This window comes from Podarcis pityusensis, assembly GCF_964106645.2.
Source record: "Podarcis pityusensis genome assembly, chromosome: Z".
Classification (NCBI taxonomy): domain Eukaryota; kingdom Metazoa; phylum Chordata; class Lepidosauria; order Squamata; family Lacertidae; genus Podarcis; species Podarcis pityusensis.
In genome coordinates, this window is record NC_138044.1 from 456,604 (window position 1) to 474,195 (window position 17,592).

The 17,592-nt window shown below is 55.2% G+C and overlaps 1 protein-coding gene across 1 annotated transcript in view; it reads left to right on the forward strand.

Moving 5' to 3' along the window:
* The window catches only part of LOC308468809 (zinc finger protein 618-like), a gene marked incomplete at its 3' end in the record, with an annotated part of 46,575 nt that overhangs the window by 28,606 nt on the left and 377 nt on the right, over nt 1-17,592 (forward strand). The window contains exons 8-11 of the mRNA XM_080991221.1: nt 1-59; nt 5,136-5,309; nt 8,676-8,756; nt 16,617-16,744. The exon at nt 1-59 is cut by the window's left edge and continues 31 nt beyond it. Of these exons, the coding sequence (XP_080847347.1) occupies nt 1-59; nt 5,136-5,309; nt 8,676-8,756; nt 16,617-16,744 (442 nt within the window). The remainder of the gene's footprint in view (nt 60-5,135; nt 5,310-8,675; nt 8,757-16,616; nt 16,745-17,592) is intronic.

The following is a 17,592-nucleotide window of genomic DNA, read 5'->3' on the forward strand; positions in this document are numbered from 1 at the left end:
CAAGCAATACAAATACTACACGCCCTACCAGGAGCACGTCGCTCTTCACGCGCCGATCAGTGAGTAAACCGGATTCGCACCCGGGGCCGGCGGGCGAGATTTCCCCCTGGGGGCGCGGCTGGATCCCCACTCCTCTTTCCTCCAAACCCGGGGCGAGATCCCAAGGATGCGGGTTCCAATCCAGGTTCCAATCCAGGGCAAAACCTTGGGGATCCGGTTTCGAATCAGGAGTGAAACCCTGGGGTTCTGGGTTTGAATTTGGGGCGTGACCCCCAAGAATCCAGGTTCGAATCTGGGAAGAGACCCCAAGAATCCGGTTTCAAATCCAGAATGAGACCCCAAGAATCCGGGTTCAAATGTGAAGTAGGACCCCAGGAATCCAGGTTTGAATCTGGAAAGAGACCCCAAGAATCCAGTTTCAAACCCAGTACAAGACCCCCATCAATCTGGGTTTGAATCCGGTGCAAAACCCCAGGAATCTGGGTTCGAATCCAGAATGAGACCCCAAGAATCCGGGTTCAAATGTGAAGCAGGACCCCTGGGAAGAGAGACACCAGGAATCCGGGTTGGAATCTGGGGCAAAACCCCGGGAATCTTCCCAATTCAGAGTGGAGACGGAATTCGCACCCGGGACCGGCGGGCGGATTTCCCCACGGGGATCGGGGGGGGGGCGGGATCCCAAGAATCCGGGTTCAAATCCAGATTGAGACCCAGTGAATCCGGGTTCGAATCTGGGAAGAGACCCCAGGAATCCAGATTGAATCCAGATTGAGACCCAATGAATCAATCAGTGAGTAAACCGGATTCGTACCCGGGGCTGGCGGGCGGATTTCCCCCCCGGGATCTGGGGGGCGGGATCCCAAGAATCCGGGTTCAAATCCAGATTGAATCCAGATTGAGACCCAGTGAATCCGGGTTCGAATTTGGGAAGAGACCCCAGGAATCCCGATTGAATCCAGATTGAGACCCAATGAATCAATCAGTGAGTAAACCGAATTTGTACCCGGGGCTGGCGGGATGCCAAGAATCCGGGTTCGAATCCAGATTGAATTCAGATTGAGACCCAGTGAATCCGGGTTCGAATTTGGGAAGAGACCCCAGGAATCCAGATTGAATCCAGATTGAGACCCAATGAATCAATCAGTGAGTAAACCGGATTCGTACCCGGGGCTGGCGGGCGGATTTCCCCCCGGGGATCTGGGGGACGGGATCCCAAGAATCCGGGTTCAAATCCAGATTGAATCCAGATTGAGACCCAGTGAATCCGGGTTCGAATTTGGGAAGAGACCCCAGGAATCCCGATTGAATCCAGATTGAGACCCAATGAATCAATCAGTGAGTAAACCGGATTTGTACCCGGGGCTGGTGGGATGCCAAGAATCCGGGTTCGAATCCAGATTGAATTCAGATTGAGACCCAGTGAATCCGGGTTCGAATTTGGGAAGAGACCCCAGGAATCCAGATTGAATCCAGATTGAGACCCAATGAATCAATCAGTGAGTAAACCGGATTCGTACCCGGGGCTGGCGGGCGGGATTTCCCCTTGGGGATCTGGGGGGTGGGATCCCAAGAATCCGGGTTCGAATCTGAGGGGAGATACCAGGAATCAGGGTTTGAATCCGGCGTGAAACCCAGGGATTCTGGGTTCGAATCCAGATTGAATCCAGATTGAGACCCAATGAATCCGGGTTCAAATCTGGGAAGAGATACCAGGAATCTGGGTTTGAATTTGGGAAGGGACACCAGGAATCTGGGTTCGAATCCAGTTTGAGACCGAATGAATCCGGGTTTGAATCCAGTTTGAGACCGAATGAATCCTGGTTCAAATCCAGAATGAGACCCAATGAATCCGGGTTCGAATCCAGAATGAGACCCCAGGAATCCGGGTTCAAATCCAGAATGAGACCCAATGAATCCGGGTTCAAATCCAGAATGAGACCCCAGGAATCCGGGTTCAAATCCAGAATGAGACCCCAGGAATCTGGGTTCAAATCCAGAATGAGACCCCAGGAATCCGGGTTCAAATCCAGAATGAGACCCAATGAATCCGGGTTCAAATCCAGAATGAGACCTCAGGAATCTGAGTTCAAATCCAGAATGAGACCTCAGGAATCCGGGTTCAAATCCAGAATGAGACCCCAAGAATCCGGGTTCAAGTCCAGATTGAGACACAATGAATCCGGGTTCAAATCTAGGAAGAGACCCCAGAAATCCGGGTTCAAATCCAGATTGAATCCAGATTGAGACCCAATGAATGCGGGTTCAAAACTGGGAAGAGACAACAGAAATCCGGGTTTGAATCCAGATTGAGACCCAGTGAACCCGGGTTCGAATCTGGGAAAAGACAACAGGAATCCGGGTTCGAATCTTAGAAGAGATGCCAGGAATCCGGGTTCGAATCCAGATTGAATCCAGATTGAGACCCAATGAATCCGGGTTCGAATCTGGTGCAAGACCCCAAGAATGCGGTGCATGACCCCAAGAATCCGGGTTCGAATCCAGGGAATCCGGGTTCAAATCTGGAACAGGACCCTTGGAATCCGGGTTCGAATCCGATCCAAAACCCCAAGAATCCGAGTTCAAATCTGAGCCAACACCCCAAGAATCCGGGTTCAAACCCAGACCAAAACCCCATGAATCCAGGTTCGAATCCAGTTCAAGACCCCAAGAGTCTGGGTTCAAATCTGAGCCAAAACCCCAAGAATCTGGGTTCAAGTCCGGTGCAAGACCCCAGAAACCCGGGTTCGAATCTGGTGCAAGACCCCATGAATCCGGGTTCATACCGAGACCAAACCCCCATGAATCCGGGTTCAAACCTGGAGCAAAACCCCAAGAATCCGGGTTCATACCGAGACCAAACCCCCATGAATCCGGGTTCAAATCCAGTGCAAAACCCCAAGAATCCGGGTTCATACCGAGACCAAACCCCCATGAATCCGGGTTCAAATCTGGAGCAAAACCCCAAGAATCCGGGTTCGAATTTGGTGCCAGACCCCAAGAATCCGGGTTCGAATTCAGCGCAAAACCCCAAGAATCCGGGTTCAAATCTGGAGCCAAACCCCCATGAATCCGGGTTCAAATCTGGAGCAAAACCCCAAGAATCCGGGTTCATACTGAGACCAAACCCCCATGAATCCGGGTTCAAATCTGGTGCAAAACCCCAAGAATCCAGGTTCATACCGAGACCAAACCCCCATGAATCCGGGTTCAAATCTGGAGCAAAACCCCAAGAATCCGGGTTTGAATCTGAGCCAAACCCCCATGAATCTGGGTTCAAATCTGGAGCAAAACCCCAAGAATCCGGGTTCGAACCCAGCGCAAAACCCCATGAATCCGGGTTCATACCGAGACCAAACCCCCATGAATCCGGGTTCAAATCTGGAGCCAAACCCCAAGAATCCAGGTTCATACCGAGACCAAACCCCCATGAATCCGGGTTCAAATCTGGAGCCAAACCCCAAGAATCCGGGTTCATACCGAGACCAAACCCCCATGAATCCGGGTTCAAATCCAGTGCAAAACCCCAAGAATCCGGGTTCATACCGAGACCAGACCCCCATGAATCCGGGTTCAAATCTGGAGCAAAACCCCAAGAATCCGGGTTCGAATTTGGTGCCAGACCCCAAGAATCCGGGTTCGAATTCAGCGCAAAACCCCAAGAATCCGGGTTCAAATCTGGAGCCAAACCCCCATGAATCTGGGTTCAAATCTGGAGCAAAACCCCAAGAATCCGGGTTCATACTGAGACCAAACCCCCATGAATCCGGGTTCAAATCTGGAGCAAAACCCCAAGAATCCGGGTTCGAATTTGGTGCCAGACCCCAAGAATCCGGGTTCGAATTCAGCGCAAAACCCCAAGAATCCGGGTTCAAATCTGGAGCCAAACCCCCATGAATCCGGGTTCAAATCTGGAGCAAAACCCCAAGAATCCGGGTTCATACTGAGACCAAACCCCCATGAATCCGGGTTCAAATCTGGTGCAAAACCCCAAGAATCCAGGTTCATACCGAGACCAAACCCCCATGAATCCGGGTTCAAATCTGGAGCAAAACCCCAAGAATCCGGGTTTGAATCTGAGCCAAACCCCCATGAATCTGGGTTCAAATCTGGAGCAAAACCCCAAGAATCCGGGTTCGAACCCAGCGCAAAACCCCATGAATCCGGGTTCATACCGAGACCAAACCCCCATGAATCCGGGTTCAAATCTGGAGCCAAACCCCAAGAATCCAGGTTCATACCGAGACCAAACCCCCATGAATCCGGGTTCAAATCTGGAGCCAAACCCCAAGAATCCGGGTTCATACCGAGACCAAACCCCCATGAATCCGGGTTCAAATCCAGTGCAAAACCCCAAGAATCCGGGTTCATACCGAGACCAGACCCCCATGAATCCGGGTTCAAATCTGGAGCAAAACCCCAAGAATCCGGGTTCGAATTTGGTGCCAGACCCCAAGAATCCGGGTTCGAATTCAGCGCAAAACCCCAAGAATCCGGGTTCAAATCTGGAGCCAAACCCCCATGAATCTGGGTTCAAATCTGGAGCAAAACCCCAAGAATCCGGGTTCATACTGAGACCAAACCCCCATGAATCCGGGTTCAAATCTGGAGCAAAACCCCAAGAATCCGGGTTCGAATTTGGTGCCAGACCCCAAGAATCCGGGTTCGAATTCAGCGCAAAACCCCAAGAATCCGGGTTCAAATCTGGAGCCAAACCCCCATGAATCCGGGTTCAAATCTGGAGCAAAACCCCAAGAATCCGGGTTCATACTGAGACCAAACCCCCATGAATCCGGGTTCAAATCTGGAGCAAAACCCCAAGAATTTGGGTTCGAATGTGAGCCAAACCCCCATGAATCCGGGTTCAAATCTGGAGCAAAACCCCAAGAATCTGGGTTCGAACCCAGTGCAAAACCCCAAGAATCCGGGTTCGAATCTGGACCCAGACCCCAAGAATCCAGGTTCGAACCCAGCGCAAAACCCCAAGAATCCGGGTTCAAATCTGGAGCAGAACCCCAAGAATCCGGGTTCAAATCCAGCGCAAGACCCCCAGAATCCGGCTTCAAATCGGAGCCAAACCCCCGAGGATCCGGGTTCGACTCCGGATTCGAACCCGGATCCGGCGTTGTGTTTTCCAGAATATTCCCGCTCGCCGCTCCTGGTGGCCGTCAAGTCGCACGCCGGGAGGAAGGCGCCGGCGCCGTCCATCATCCGTTGCTCCGCCCTCTTGCACCGTGCGCCGTCCGGCGCTTCCCAGCTCCAGATGTTCCGGGCGCCGAATTCGGGATCTCCGGGGAGCAAGGCCACCACAGGTAGGGGGCGAGCGGGATCCCCGGAGGATCCTTCTTCCCCTGGATTCCTCTTCCCGAAATTCCTCTCCTCCAGATCCCTCTTCCCAAATCGCCAGGATTCCTCTTCCCTGGATTCCTCTTCCCCGAATTCCTCTTCTCCAGATTCCTCTTCTCCTGGATTCCTCTTCCCTAAATTCCACTTCTCCAGATCCCTCTTCCCAAATCGCCAGGATTCCTCTTCCCTGGATTCCTCTTCCCCGGATTCCTCTTCCCCGGATTCCTCTTCCCTAAATTCCTCTTCCCAGATCCTCAGGATTCCTCTTCCCTAATCCCCAGGATTTCTCTTACCCAGGTTCCTCTTCCCCGGATTCCTCTTCCTAAACCCCAGGATCCCTCTTCCCAAAGTCTTCTTATCCAGATCCCTCTTCCCGAATTCCTCTTCCCCAGATTCCTCTTCCCAAATCCCCAGGATCCCCCTTCCCCAGATTCCTCTTCCCCAGGATCCCTCTTCCCAAATCCCAAAAGATGTTCCAGGCGCCGAATTCGGGATCTCCGGGGAGCAAGGCCACCACAGGTAGGGGGCGAGCGGGATCCCCAGGGGATCCTGGGGAGTTGGGAAGAGGGATTTCGGGAAGAGGATCCAGATTTACCGGATTCCTCTGCCCAAATCCCTAGGATCCCTCTTCCCTCAATTCCCTCTTCCCAGAGGATCCCTCTTCCCCAAGTCATCTTCACCGGATTCGTCTGGCCACACCCCCAGAACTCTTCTTCCCAGATCCCTCTTCCCTCAACGGCTCTCCCCAGAATTTCTATTTCCCAGATTCCTCTTCCCAAATCCCTAGGATTCCTCTTCCCAGGATCCCTCTTCCCCAGGATCCCTCTTTCCAAATCCCCAAGATCCCTCTTCCGCAGGATCCCTCTTCCCAAATCCCCAAGATCCCTTTCCCCCAGGATCCCTCTTCCCCAGGATTCCTCTTCCCCAGGATCCCTCTTCCCAAATCCCAAAAGATGTTCCGGGCGCCGAATTCGGGATCTCCAGGGAGCAAGGCCACCACAGGTAGGGGGCGAGCGGGATCCCCGGAGGATCCTTCTTCCCCAGGATCCCTCTTCCCCTGGATGCCTCTTCCCTAAATTCCTCTTCTCCAGATCCCTCTTCCCTAAATTCCTCTTCCCAGATCCTCAGGATTCCTCTTCCCCAGGATCTCTCTTCCAAAATGCCCAGGATCCCTCTCCCAAAGTCGTCTTATCCAGATTCCTCTTCCCAGATTCCTCTTCCCTAAATTCCTCTTACCCAGGTTCCTCTTCCCCAGATTCCTCCTCCCAAATCCACAGGATTCCTCTTCTCCAGGATTCCTCTTCCCCAGGATCTCTCTTCCAAAATGCCCAGGATCCCTCTCCCAAAGTCTTCTTATCCAGATTCCTCTTCCCAAATCGCCAGGATTCCTCTTCCCCAGATCCCTCTTCCCCAGATTCCTCTTCTCCAGATTCCTCTTCCCAAATCACCAGGATTCCTCTTCCCTGGATTCCTCTTCCCTGGATTCTTCTTCCCCAGATTCCTCTTCTCCAGATTCCTCTTCCCAAATTGCCAGGATTCCTCTTCCCCGGATTCCTCTTCCCTAAATTCCTCTTCCCAGATCCTCAGGATTCCTCTTCCCTAATCCCCAGGATTTCTCTTACCCAGGTTCCTCTTCTCCGGATTCCTCTTCCTAAATCCCCAGGATCCCTCTTCCCAAAGTCTTCTTATCCAGATCCCTCTTCCCGAATTCCTCTTCTCCAGATTCCTCTTCCCAAATCCCCAGGATCCCTCTTCTCCAGATTCCTCTTCCCCAGGATCCCTCTTCCCAAATCCCAAAAGATGTTCCAGGCGCCGAATTCGGGATCTCCGGGGAGCAAGGCCACCACAGGTAGGGGGCGAGCGGGATCCCCAGGGGATCCTGGGGAGTTGGGAAGAGGGATTTCGGGAAGAGGATCCAGATTTACCGGATTCCTCTGCCCAAATCCCTAGGATCCCTCTTCCCTCAATTCCCTCTTCCCAGAGGATCCCTCTTCCCCAAGTCATCTTCACCGGATTCCTCTGGCCACACCCCCAGAACTCTTCTTCCCAGATCCCTCTTCCCTCAACGGCTCTCCCCAGAATTTCTATTTCCCAGATTCCTCTTCCCAAATCCCTAGGATTCCTCTTCCCAGGATCCCTCTTCCCCAGGATCCCTCTTTCCAAATCCCCAAGATCCCTCTTCCGCAGGATCCCTCTTCCCAAATCCCCAAGATCCCTTTCCCCCAGGATCCCTCTTCCCCAGGATTCCTCTTCCCCAGGATCCCTCTTCCCAAATCCCAAAAGATGTTCCAGGCGCCGAATTCGGGATCTCCGGGGAGCAAGGCCACCACAGGTAGGGGGCGAGCGGGATCCCCGGAGGATCCTCCTTCCCCAGGGTCCCTCTTCCCCTGGATGCCTCTTCTCCAGATTCCTCTTCCCCAGATCCCTCTTCCCTAAATTACTCTTCCCAGATCCTCAGGATTCCTCTTCCCTAATCCCCAGGATTTCTCTTACCCAGGTTCCTCTTCCCCGGATTCCTCTTCCTAAATCCCCAGGATCCCTCTTCCCGAATTCCTCTTCCCCAGATTCCTCTTCCCAAATCCCCAGGATCCCTCTTCCCCAAGATCCCTTTTCCCCAGGATCCCTCTTCCCAAATCCCAAAAGATGTTCCGGGCGCCGAATTCGGGATCTCCGGGGAGCAAGGCCACCACAGTTAGGGGGCGAGCGGGATCCCCGGGGGATCCTGGGGAGTTGGGGAGAGGGATTTCGGGAAGAGGGATCCCAAAGTCCTCTTCCCCAGGATTCCTCTTCTCAGATCGGTAGGATCCCCTTCCCTAAATGGCTTTCCCAGATTCCTCTTCCCAATCTGTTTCCCAGATTCCTCTTCCCAAATCCCTAGGATTCCTCTTCCCAGGATCCCTCTTCCACAGGATCCCTCTTCCCCAGATTCCTCTTCTCCAGATTCCTCTTCCCAAATCCCCAGGATCCCTCTTCCTCAGATTCCTCTTTCCCAGGATCCCTCTTCCCAAATCCCCAAGATCCCTTTTCCCCAGGATCCCTCTTCCCAAAGTTCTCTTCCCCAGGATTCCTCTTTCTCAGGATCCCTCTTCCCAAATCCCCAGGATCCCTCTTCCAAAACTCTTCCCCTGGATCCCTCTTTCTCAGGATCCCTCTCCCTGTATCCCTCTCCCTGTATCTCCAGCAATCTCCAAAAGCCTCCCAGATCCTCTAATTTGCTCCCAGATCCCTTTTTCACATCCTTTCCAAAGCATAAATCCCAAAGAGCCCTTTCATCCCAGGGATCCCGGGCGGTGATCCAGCCTGATTCCCAAACTCGATCCCTCTCCCCCCAGAAAGCGTCTTCAGCCGGAGGGTGGAGAGCAAGTTGCAGAACAACTACGAGGAAACCAACTCCAGCTCCCAGAACTCCAGCGGTAAGTGGATCCGGGATCTCGAACCGGCGACCGGGATCTCGAACCCGCAACCACGGGGTCCCTAAACGGGTTGAGGGGTCGCCCCACCAAGCGGTCTGGGAGATCCCTGGGGTGGGAGACTCGAACCCACAACCCGCCTAGAACCCACAACCCGGGATCTCGAACCCACAACCTGTGATTTGAAACCCGGGATCTCGAACCCACAACCCGGGACCTCGAATCCACAACCCGGGATCTCGAACCCACAACCCGGGATCTCGAACCCACAACCTGGGATTTGAAACCCGGGATCTCGAACCCACAACCCGGGACCTGGAACCCACAACCCGGGACCTGGAACCCACAACCCGAGATCTCGAACCCGCAACCCGGGATCTCGAATCCACAACCCGGGATCTCGAACCCGCAACCCGGGATCTCGAACCCGCAACCCGGGATCTCGAACCCGCAACCTGGGACCTCGAACCCACAACCCGGGATCTTGAAGCCCCAGCCTGGGATCTTGAACCCCCAGCCTGGGATCTTGAACCCCCGACCCGGGATCTCGAACCCCCAACCCGGGATCTCGAACCCGCAACCTGGGACCTCGAACCCACAACCCGGGATCTTGAACCCCCAGCCTGGGATCTTGAACCCCCAGCCTGGGATCTTGAACCCCCAACCCGGGATCTCGAACCCCCAACCCGGGATCTCGAACCGACAACCCGGGACCTTGAACCCATAACCCCGGGATCTCGAACCCAGGATCTCAAGCCCCGCCTCCCTTCCCCTGCCGTCCAATGGGAGAGGGAGCCTAGGCAGGAATCTCGCCTCTTGAACCCACAACCCGGGATCTGGAACCCACAGCCCGGGATCTGGAACCCACAACCCGGGATCTCGAACCCCCAACCCGGGATCTCGAACCCACAACCCGGGATCTCGAACCCACAACCTGGGATTTGAAACCCGGGATCTCGAACCCACAACCCGGGACCTGGAACCCACAAGCCGGGATCTCGAACCCACAACCCAGACCCACAACTTGGGATCTCAAACCCACAACTTGGGATCTCAAACCCGCAACCCGGGATCTCGAACCCACAACCCAGACCCACAACTTGGGATCTCAAACCCACAATCTGGGACCTCGAACCCGGGATCTTGAACCCGCAACCCGGGATCTCGAACCCACAACTTGGGATCTCAAACCCACAACTTGGGATCTCAAACCCCCAACTTGGGATCTCAAACCCCCAACCCGGGATCTCAAACCCACAACCCAGACCCACAACTTGGGATCTCAAACCCACAACCTGGGACCTCAAACCCGCAACCCGGGATCTCGAACCCCCAACCCGGGATCTCGAACCCACAACCCAGACCCACAACTTGGGATCTCAAACCCACAACCCGGGATCTCGAACCCACAACTTGGGATCTCGAACCCGCAACCCGGGATCTCAAACCCGCAACCCAGACCCACAACTTGGGATCTCAAACCCGCAACCCGGGATCTCGAACCCACATCCCAGACCCACAACTTGGGACCTCAAATCCACAACCCGGGATCTCGAACCCACAACCCAGACCCACAACTTGGGATCTCGAACCCACAACCCGGGATCTTGAACCCACAACCCAGACCCACAACTTGGGATCTCAAACCCGCAACCCGGGACCTCGAACCCATATCCCAGACCCACAACTTGGGATCTCAAACCCACAACCCAGATCCGCAACCCGGGATCTCGAATCCACATCCCAGACCCACAACTTGGGATCTCAGACCCACAACTTGGGATCTCAAACCCGCAACCTGGGATCTTGAACCCCCAACCCGGGATCACGAACCCACATCCCAGACCCACAACTTGGGACCTCAAACCCACAACCCGGGATCTCGAACCCACAACTTGGGATCTCGAACCCGCAACCCGGGATCTCAAACCCGCAACTTGGGATCTCGAACCCACAACCCGGGATCTCGAACCCACAACCCAGACCCACAACTTGGGATCTCAAACCCACAACCCGGGATCTCGAACCCACAACCCAGACCCACAACTTGGGATCTCGAACCCACAACCCGGGATCTCGAACCCACATCCCAGACCCACAACTTGGGATCTCAAACCCGCAACCTGGGACCTCGAACCCACAACCCGGGATCTCGAACCCCCAACCCAGATCCGCAACCCGGGATCTCGAACCCACAACCCAGACCCACAACTTGGGATCTCAAACCCACAACCCGGGATCTCGAACGCACAACCCAGACCCACAACTTGGGATCTCGAACCCACAACCCGGGATCTCGAACCCACAACCCAGACCCACAACTTGGGATCTCAAACCCCCAACCCGGGATCTCGAACCCACATCCCAGACCCACAACTTGGGATCTCAAACCCACAACCCAGATCCGCAACCCGGGATCTCGAATCCACATCCCAGACCCACAACTTGGGATCTCAAACCCGCAACCTGGGACCTCGAACCCACAACCCGGGATCTCGAACCCCCAACCCAGATCCGCAACCCGGGACCTCGAACCCACATCCCAGACCCACAACTTGGGATCTCAAACCCGCAACCCGCGATCTCGAACCCACATCCCAGACCCACAACTTGGGACCTCAAATCCACAACCCGGGATCTCGAACCCACAACCCAGACCCACAACTTGGGATCTCAAACCCCCAACCCAGGATCTCGAACCCACATCCCAGACCCACAACTTGGGATCTCAAACCCACAACTTGGGATCTCAAACCCGCAACCTGGGATCTTGAACCCCCAACCCGGGATCACGAACCCACATCCCAGACCCACAACTTGGGACCTCAAACCCACAACCCGGGATCTCGAACCCACAACTTGGGATCTCGAACCCGCAACCCGGGATCTCAAACCCGCAACCCAGACCCACAACTTGGGATCTCGAACCCCCAACCCGGGATCTCAAACCCACAACCCAGACCCACAACTTGGGATCTCAAACCCACAACTTGGGATCTCAAATCCGCAACCTGGGATCTTGAACCCCCAACCCGGGATCACGAACCCACATCCCAGACCCACAACTTGGGACCTCAAACCCACAACCCGGGATCTCGAACCCACAACTTGGGATCTCGAACCCGCAACCCGGAATCTCAAACCCGCAACCCAGACCCACAACTTGGGATCTCAAACCCGCAACCCGGGATCTCGAACCCACAACCCAGACCCACAACTTGGGATCTCGAACCCACAACCCGGGATCTCGAACCCACAACCCAGACCCACAACTTGGGATCTCGAACCCCCAACCCGGGATCTCGAACCCACAACCCAGACCCACAACTTGGGATCTCGAACCCACAACCCGGGATCTCGAACCCACAACCCAGACCCACAACTTGGGATCTCAAACCCCCAACCCAGATCCGCAACCCGGGATCTCGAATCCACATCCCAGACCCACAACTTGGGATCTCAAACCCCCAACCCGGGATCTCGAACCCACATCCCAGACCCACAACTTGGGATCTCGAACCCACAACCCAGACCCACAACTTGGGATCTCAAACCCGCAACCTGGGACCTCGAACCCACAACCCAGATCCGCAACCCGGGATCTCGAATCCACATCCCAGACCCACAACTTGGGATCTCAAACCCGCAACCCGGGATCTCGAACCCAGGACCTTGAACCCCCAACCCGGGATCTCAAACCCACAACCCAGACCCACAACTTGGGATCTCGAACCCACAACCCGGGATCTCGAACCCACAACCCAGACCCACAACTTGGGATCTCAAACCCCCAACCCGGGATCTCGAACCCACATCCCAGACCCACAACTTGGGATCTCGAACCCACAACCCAGACCCACAACTTGGGATCTCAAACCCGCAACCTGGGACCTCGAACCCACAACCCAGATCCGCAACCCGGGATCTCGAATCCACATCCCAGACCCACAACTTGGGATCTCAAACCCGCAACCCGGGATCTCGAACCCAGGACCTTGAACCCCCAACCCGGGATCTCAAACCCACAACCCAGACCCACAACTTGGGATCTCGAACCCACAACCCGGGATCTCGAACCCACAACCCAGACCCACAACTTGGCATCTCAAACCCCCAACCCGGGATCTCGAACCCACATCCCAGACCCACAACTTGGGATCTCGAACCCACAACCCAGATCCGCAACCCGGGATCTCGAATCCACATCCCAGACCCACAACTTGGGATCTCAAACCCCCAACCCGGGATCTCGAACCCACATCCCAGACCCACAACTTGGGATCTCGAACCCACAACCCAGACCCACAACTTGGGATCTCAAACCCGCAACCTGGGACCTCGAACCCACAACCCAGATCCGCAACCCGGGATCTCGAATCCACATCCCAGACCCACAACTTGGGATCTCAAACCCGCAACCTGGGACCTCGAACCCACAACCCGGGATCTCGAACCCCCAACCCAGATCCGCAACCCGGGACCTCGAACCCACATCCCAGACCCACAACTTGGGATCTCAAACCCGCAACCCGGGATCTCGAACCCCCAACCCAGATCCGCAACCCGGGACCTCGAACCCACATCCCAGACCCACAACTTGGGATCTCAAACCCGCAACCCGGGATCTCGAACCCAGGACCTTGAACCCCCAACCCAGGATCTCAAACCCACAACCCAGACCCACAGCTTGGGATCTCGAACCCACAACCCGGGATCTCGAACCCAAAACCCAGACCCACAACTTGGGATCTAAAACCCATAACCCGGGATCTCGAACCCACATCCCAGACCCACAACTTGGGATCTCGAACCCACATCCCAGACCCACGACTTGGGATCTCAAACCCGCAAAATGGGACCTCGAACCCACAACCCGGGATCTCGAACCCCCAACCCAGATCCGCAACCCGGGACCTCGAACCCACATCCCAGACCCACAACTTGGGATCTCAAACCCGCAACCCGGGATCTCGAACCCCCAACCCAGATCCGCAACCCGGGACCTCGAACCCACATCCCAGACCCACAACTTGGGATCTCAAACCCGCAACCCGGGATCTCGAACCCAGGACCTTGAACCCCCAACCCGGGATCTCAAACCCACAACCCAGACCCACAACTTGGGATCTCGAACCCACAACCCGGGATCTCGAACCCAAAACCCAGACCCACAACTTGGGATCTAAAACCCATAACCCGGGATCTCGAACCCACATCCCAGACCCACAATTTGGGATCTCGAACCCACAACCCAGATCCGCAACCCAGGATCTCGAACCCACATCCCAGACCCACAACTTGGGATCTCAAACCCGCAACCCGGGATCTCGAACCCAGGACCTTGAACCCCCAACCCGGGATCTCAAACCCACAACCCAGACCCACAACTTGGGATCTCGAACCCCCAACCCGGGATCTCGAACCCACATCCCAGACCCACAACTTGGGACCTCAAATCCACAACCCGGGATCTCGAACCCACAACCCAGACCCACAACTTGGGATCTCGAACCCCCAACCCGGGATCTCAAACCCACAACCCAGACCCACAACTTGGGATCTCGAACCCACAACCCGGGATCTCGAACCCACAACCCAGACCCACAACTTGGGATCTCAAACCCAGAACCTGGGATCTCAAATCCGCAACCTGGGATCTCGAACCCACAACCCAGACCCACAACTTGGGATCTCAAACCCGCAACCCAGGATCTCGAACCCCCAACCCGGGATCTCGAACCCACAACCCAGACCCACAACTTGGGATCTCAAACCCGCAACCCGGGATATCGAACCCACATCCCAGACCCACAACTTGGGATCTCGAACCCACAACCCAGACCCACAACTTGGGATCTCGAACCCACAACCCGGGATCTCGAACCCACAACCCAGACCCACAACTTGGGATCTCAAACCCAGAACCTGGGATCTCAAATCCGCAACCTGGGATCTCGAACCCACAACCCAGACCCACAACTTGGGATCTCAAACCCGCAACCCGGGATCTCGAACCCACATCCCAGACCCACAACTTGGGATCTCAAACCCGCAACCCGGGATCTCGAACCCACATCCCAGACCCACAACTTGGGATCTCAAACCCGCAACCCGGGATCTCGAACCCACAACCCAGACCCACAACTTGGGATCTCGAACCCACAACCCGGGATCTCGAACCCACAACCCAGACCCACAACTTGGGATCTCAAACCCCCAACCCGGGATCTCGAACCCACATCCCAGACCCACAACTTGGGATCTCGAACCCCCAACCCAGATCCGCAACCCGGGACCTCGAACCCACATCCCAGACCCACAACTTGGGATCTCAAACCCCCAACCCGGGATCTCGAACCCACATCCCAGACCCACAACTTGGGATCTCGAACCCACAACCCAGACCCACAACTTGGGATCTCAAACCCGCAACCTGGGACCTCGAACCCACAACCCAGATCCGCAACCCAGGATCTCGAACCCACATCCCAGACCCACAACTTGGGATCTCAAACCCGCAACCTGGGACCTCGAACCCACAACCCGGGATCTCGAACCCCCAACCCAGATCCGCAACCCGGGACCTCGAACGCACATCCCAGACCCACAACTTGGGATCTCAAACCCGCAACCCGGGATCTCGAACCCAGGACCTTGAACCCCCAACCCGGGATCTCAAACCCACAACCCAGACCCACAACTTGGGATCTCGAACCCGCAACCCGGGATCTCGAACCCCCAACCCAGATCCGCAACCCGGGACCTCGAACCCACATCCCAGACCCACAACTTGGGATCTCAAACCCGCAACCCGGGATCTCGAACCCAGGACCTTGAACCCCCAACCCGGGATCTCAAACCCACAACCCAGACCCACAACTTGGGATCTCAAACCCGCAACCCGGGATCTCGAACCCAGGACCTTGAACCCCCAACCCGGGATCTCAAACCCACAACCCAGACCCACAACTTGGGATCTCGAACCCGCAACCCGGGATCTCAAACCCACAACCCAGACCCACAACTTGGGATCTCAAACCCACAACCCGGGATCTCGAACCCACAACCCAGACCCACAACTTGGGATCTCGAACCCGCAACCCGGGATCTCGAACCCCCAACCCAGATCCGCAACCCGGGATCTCGAACCCAGGACCTTGAACCCCCAACCCGGGATCTCAAACCCACATCCCAGACCCACAACTTGGGATCTCAAACCCCCAACCCGGGATCTCGAACCCACAACTTGGGATCTCGAACCCGCAACCCGGGATCTCGAACCCAGGACCTTGAACCCCCAACCCGGGATCTCAAACCCACAACCCAGACCCACAACTTGGGATCTCGAACCCCCAACCCGGGATCTCGAACCCCCAACCCAGATCCGCAACCCGGGACCTCGAACCCACATCCCAGACCCACAACTTGGGATCTCAAACCCGCAACCCGGGATCTCGAACCCAGGACCTTGAACCCCCAACCCGGGACCTCGAACCCACATCCCAGACCCACAACTTGGGATCTCAAACCCCCAACCCGGGATCTCGAACCCACAACTTGGGATCTCGAACCCGCAACCCGGGATCTCGAACCCAGGACCTTGAACCCCCAACCCGGGATCTCAAACCCACAACCCAGACCCACAACTTGGGATCTCGAACCCGCAACCCGGGATCTCGAACCCCCAACCCAGATCCGCAACCCGGGACCTCGAACCCACATCCCAGACCCACAACTTGGGATCTCAAACCCGCAACCCGGGATCTCGAACCCAGGACCTTGAACCCCCAACCCGGGATCTCAAACCCACAACCCAGACCCACAACTTGGGATCTCGAACCCACAACCTCTCTCTCCCCCCAGAGCCCTACACTTGCGGCGCCTGCGGGATCCAGTTCCAGTTCTACAACAACCTGCTGGAGCACATGCAGTCGCACGCAGGTGAGCGCCCCTCCGTTCCCCCTTTCTCGTTCCCTTCTTTCTGTCTTTCTGTCTTTCCCTTTCTTCTTCTTTCTTTCTTTCTTTCTTTCTTTCTTTCTTTCTTTCTTTCCCTTTCTTCTTCTTTCTTTCTTTCTTTCTATCTTTCCCTTTCTTCTTCTTTCTTTCTTTCTTTCTTTCTTTCTTTCTTTCTTTCTTTCTATCTTTCCCTTTCTTTCTTTCTTCTTTCTTTCTTTCTTTCTTTCTTTCTTTCTTTCTTTCTGTCTTTCCCTTTCTTCTTCTTCTTCTTTCTTTCTCACTCACTATTTCTTCTTCCTGCTTTTTTCCCTCCCTCCCTCTCCCTTTCTTTTTTTCTCTCTTTCTCTCTCTCTTTCAATCTCTCCCTTTCTTTTTCTTTCTTTCTCTCGCTCCTTTTCTTTTTCTCTCTCTCTCTCCCTCCTTTTTTTTCTCTCTCTCTCCCTCCTTTTTCTCTCTTTCTCTCTTCCCCTCCTTTCTTTCTCTCTCTCTTTCCCCTTTTTCCCTTCCCTTCTTTCTGTCTTTCTGTCTTTCCCTTTCTTCTTCTTCTTCTTTCTTTCTCACTCGCTATTTCTTCTTCCTGCTTTTTTCCCTCCCTCTCCCTTTCTTTTTCTCTCTCTTTCTCTCTCTCTTTCTCTCGCTCCCTTTCTTTTTCTTTCTTTCTCTCGCTCCTTTTCTTTTTTTTCTCTCTCTCTCCCTCCTTTTTCTCTCTCTCTCTCTCCCTCCTTTTTCTCTCTCTCCCTCCTTTCTCTCTCGTTCTCTCTCCTTTCCCTTTCTTTTTCTTTCTCTTCCTCTGTCTCCCTCCTTTTTCTCTTCCTCTCCCTCCCTCGTTTTCCTCCCTTTTCCCTTCCTCCTTCCTCCCTTCTCTCTCTCCCTCTCTCCTTTC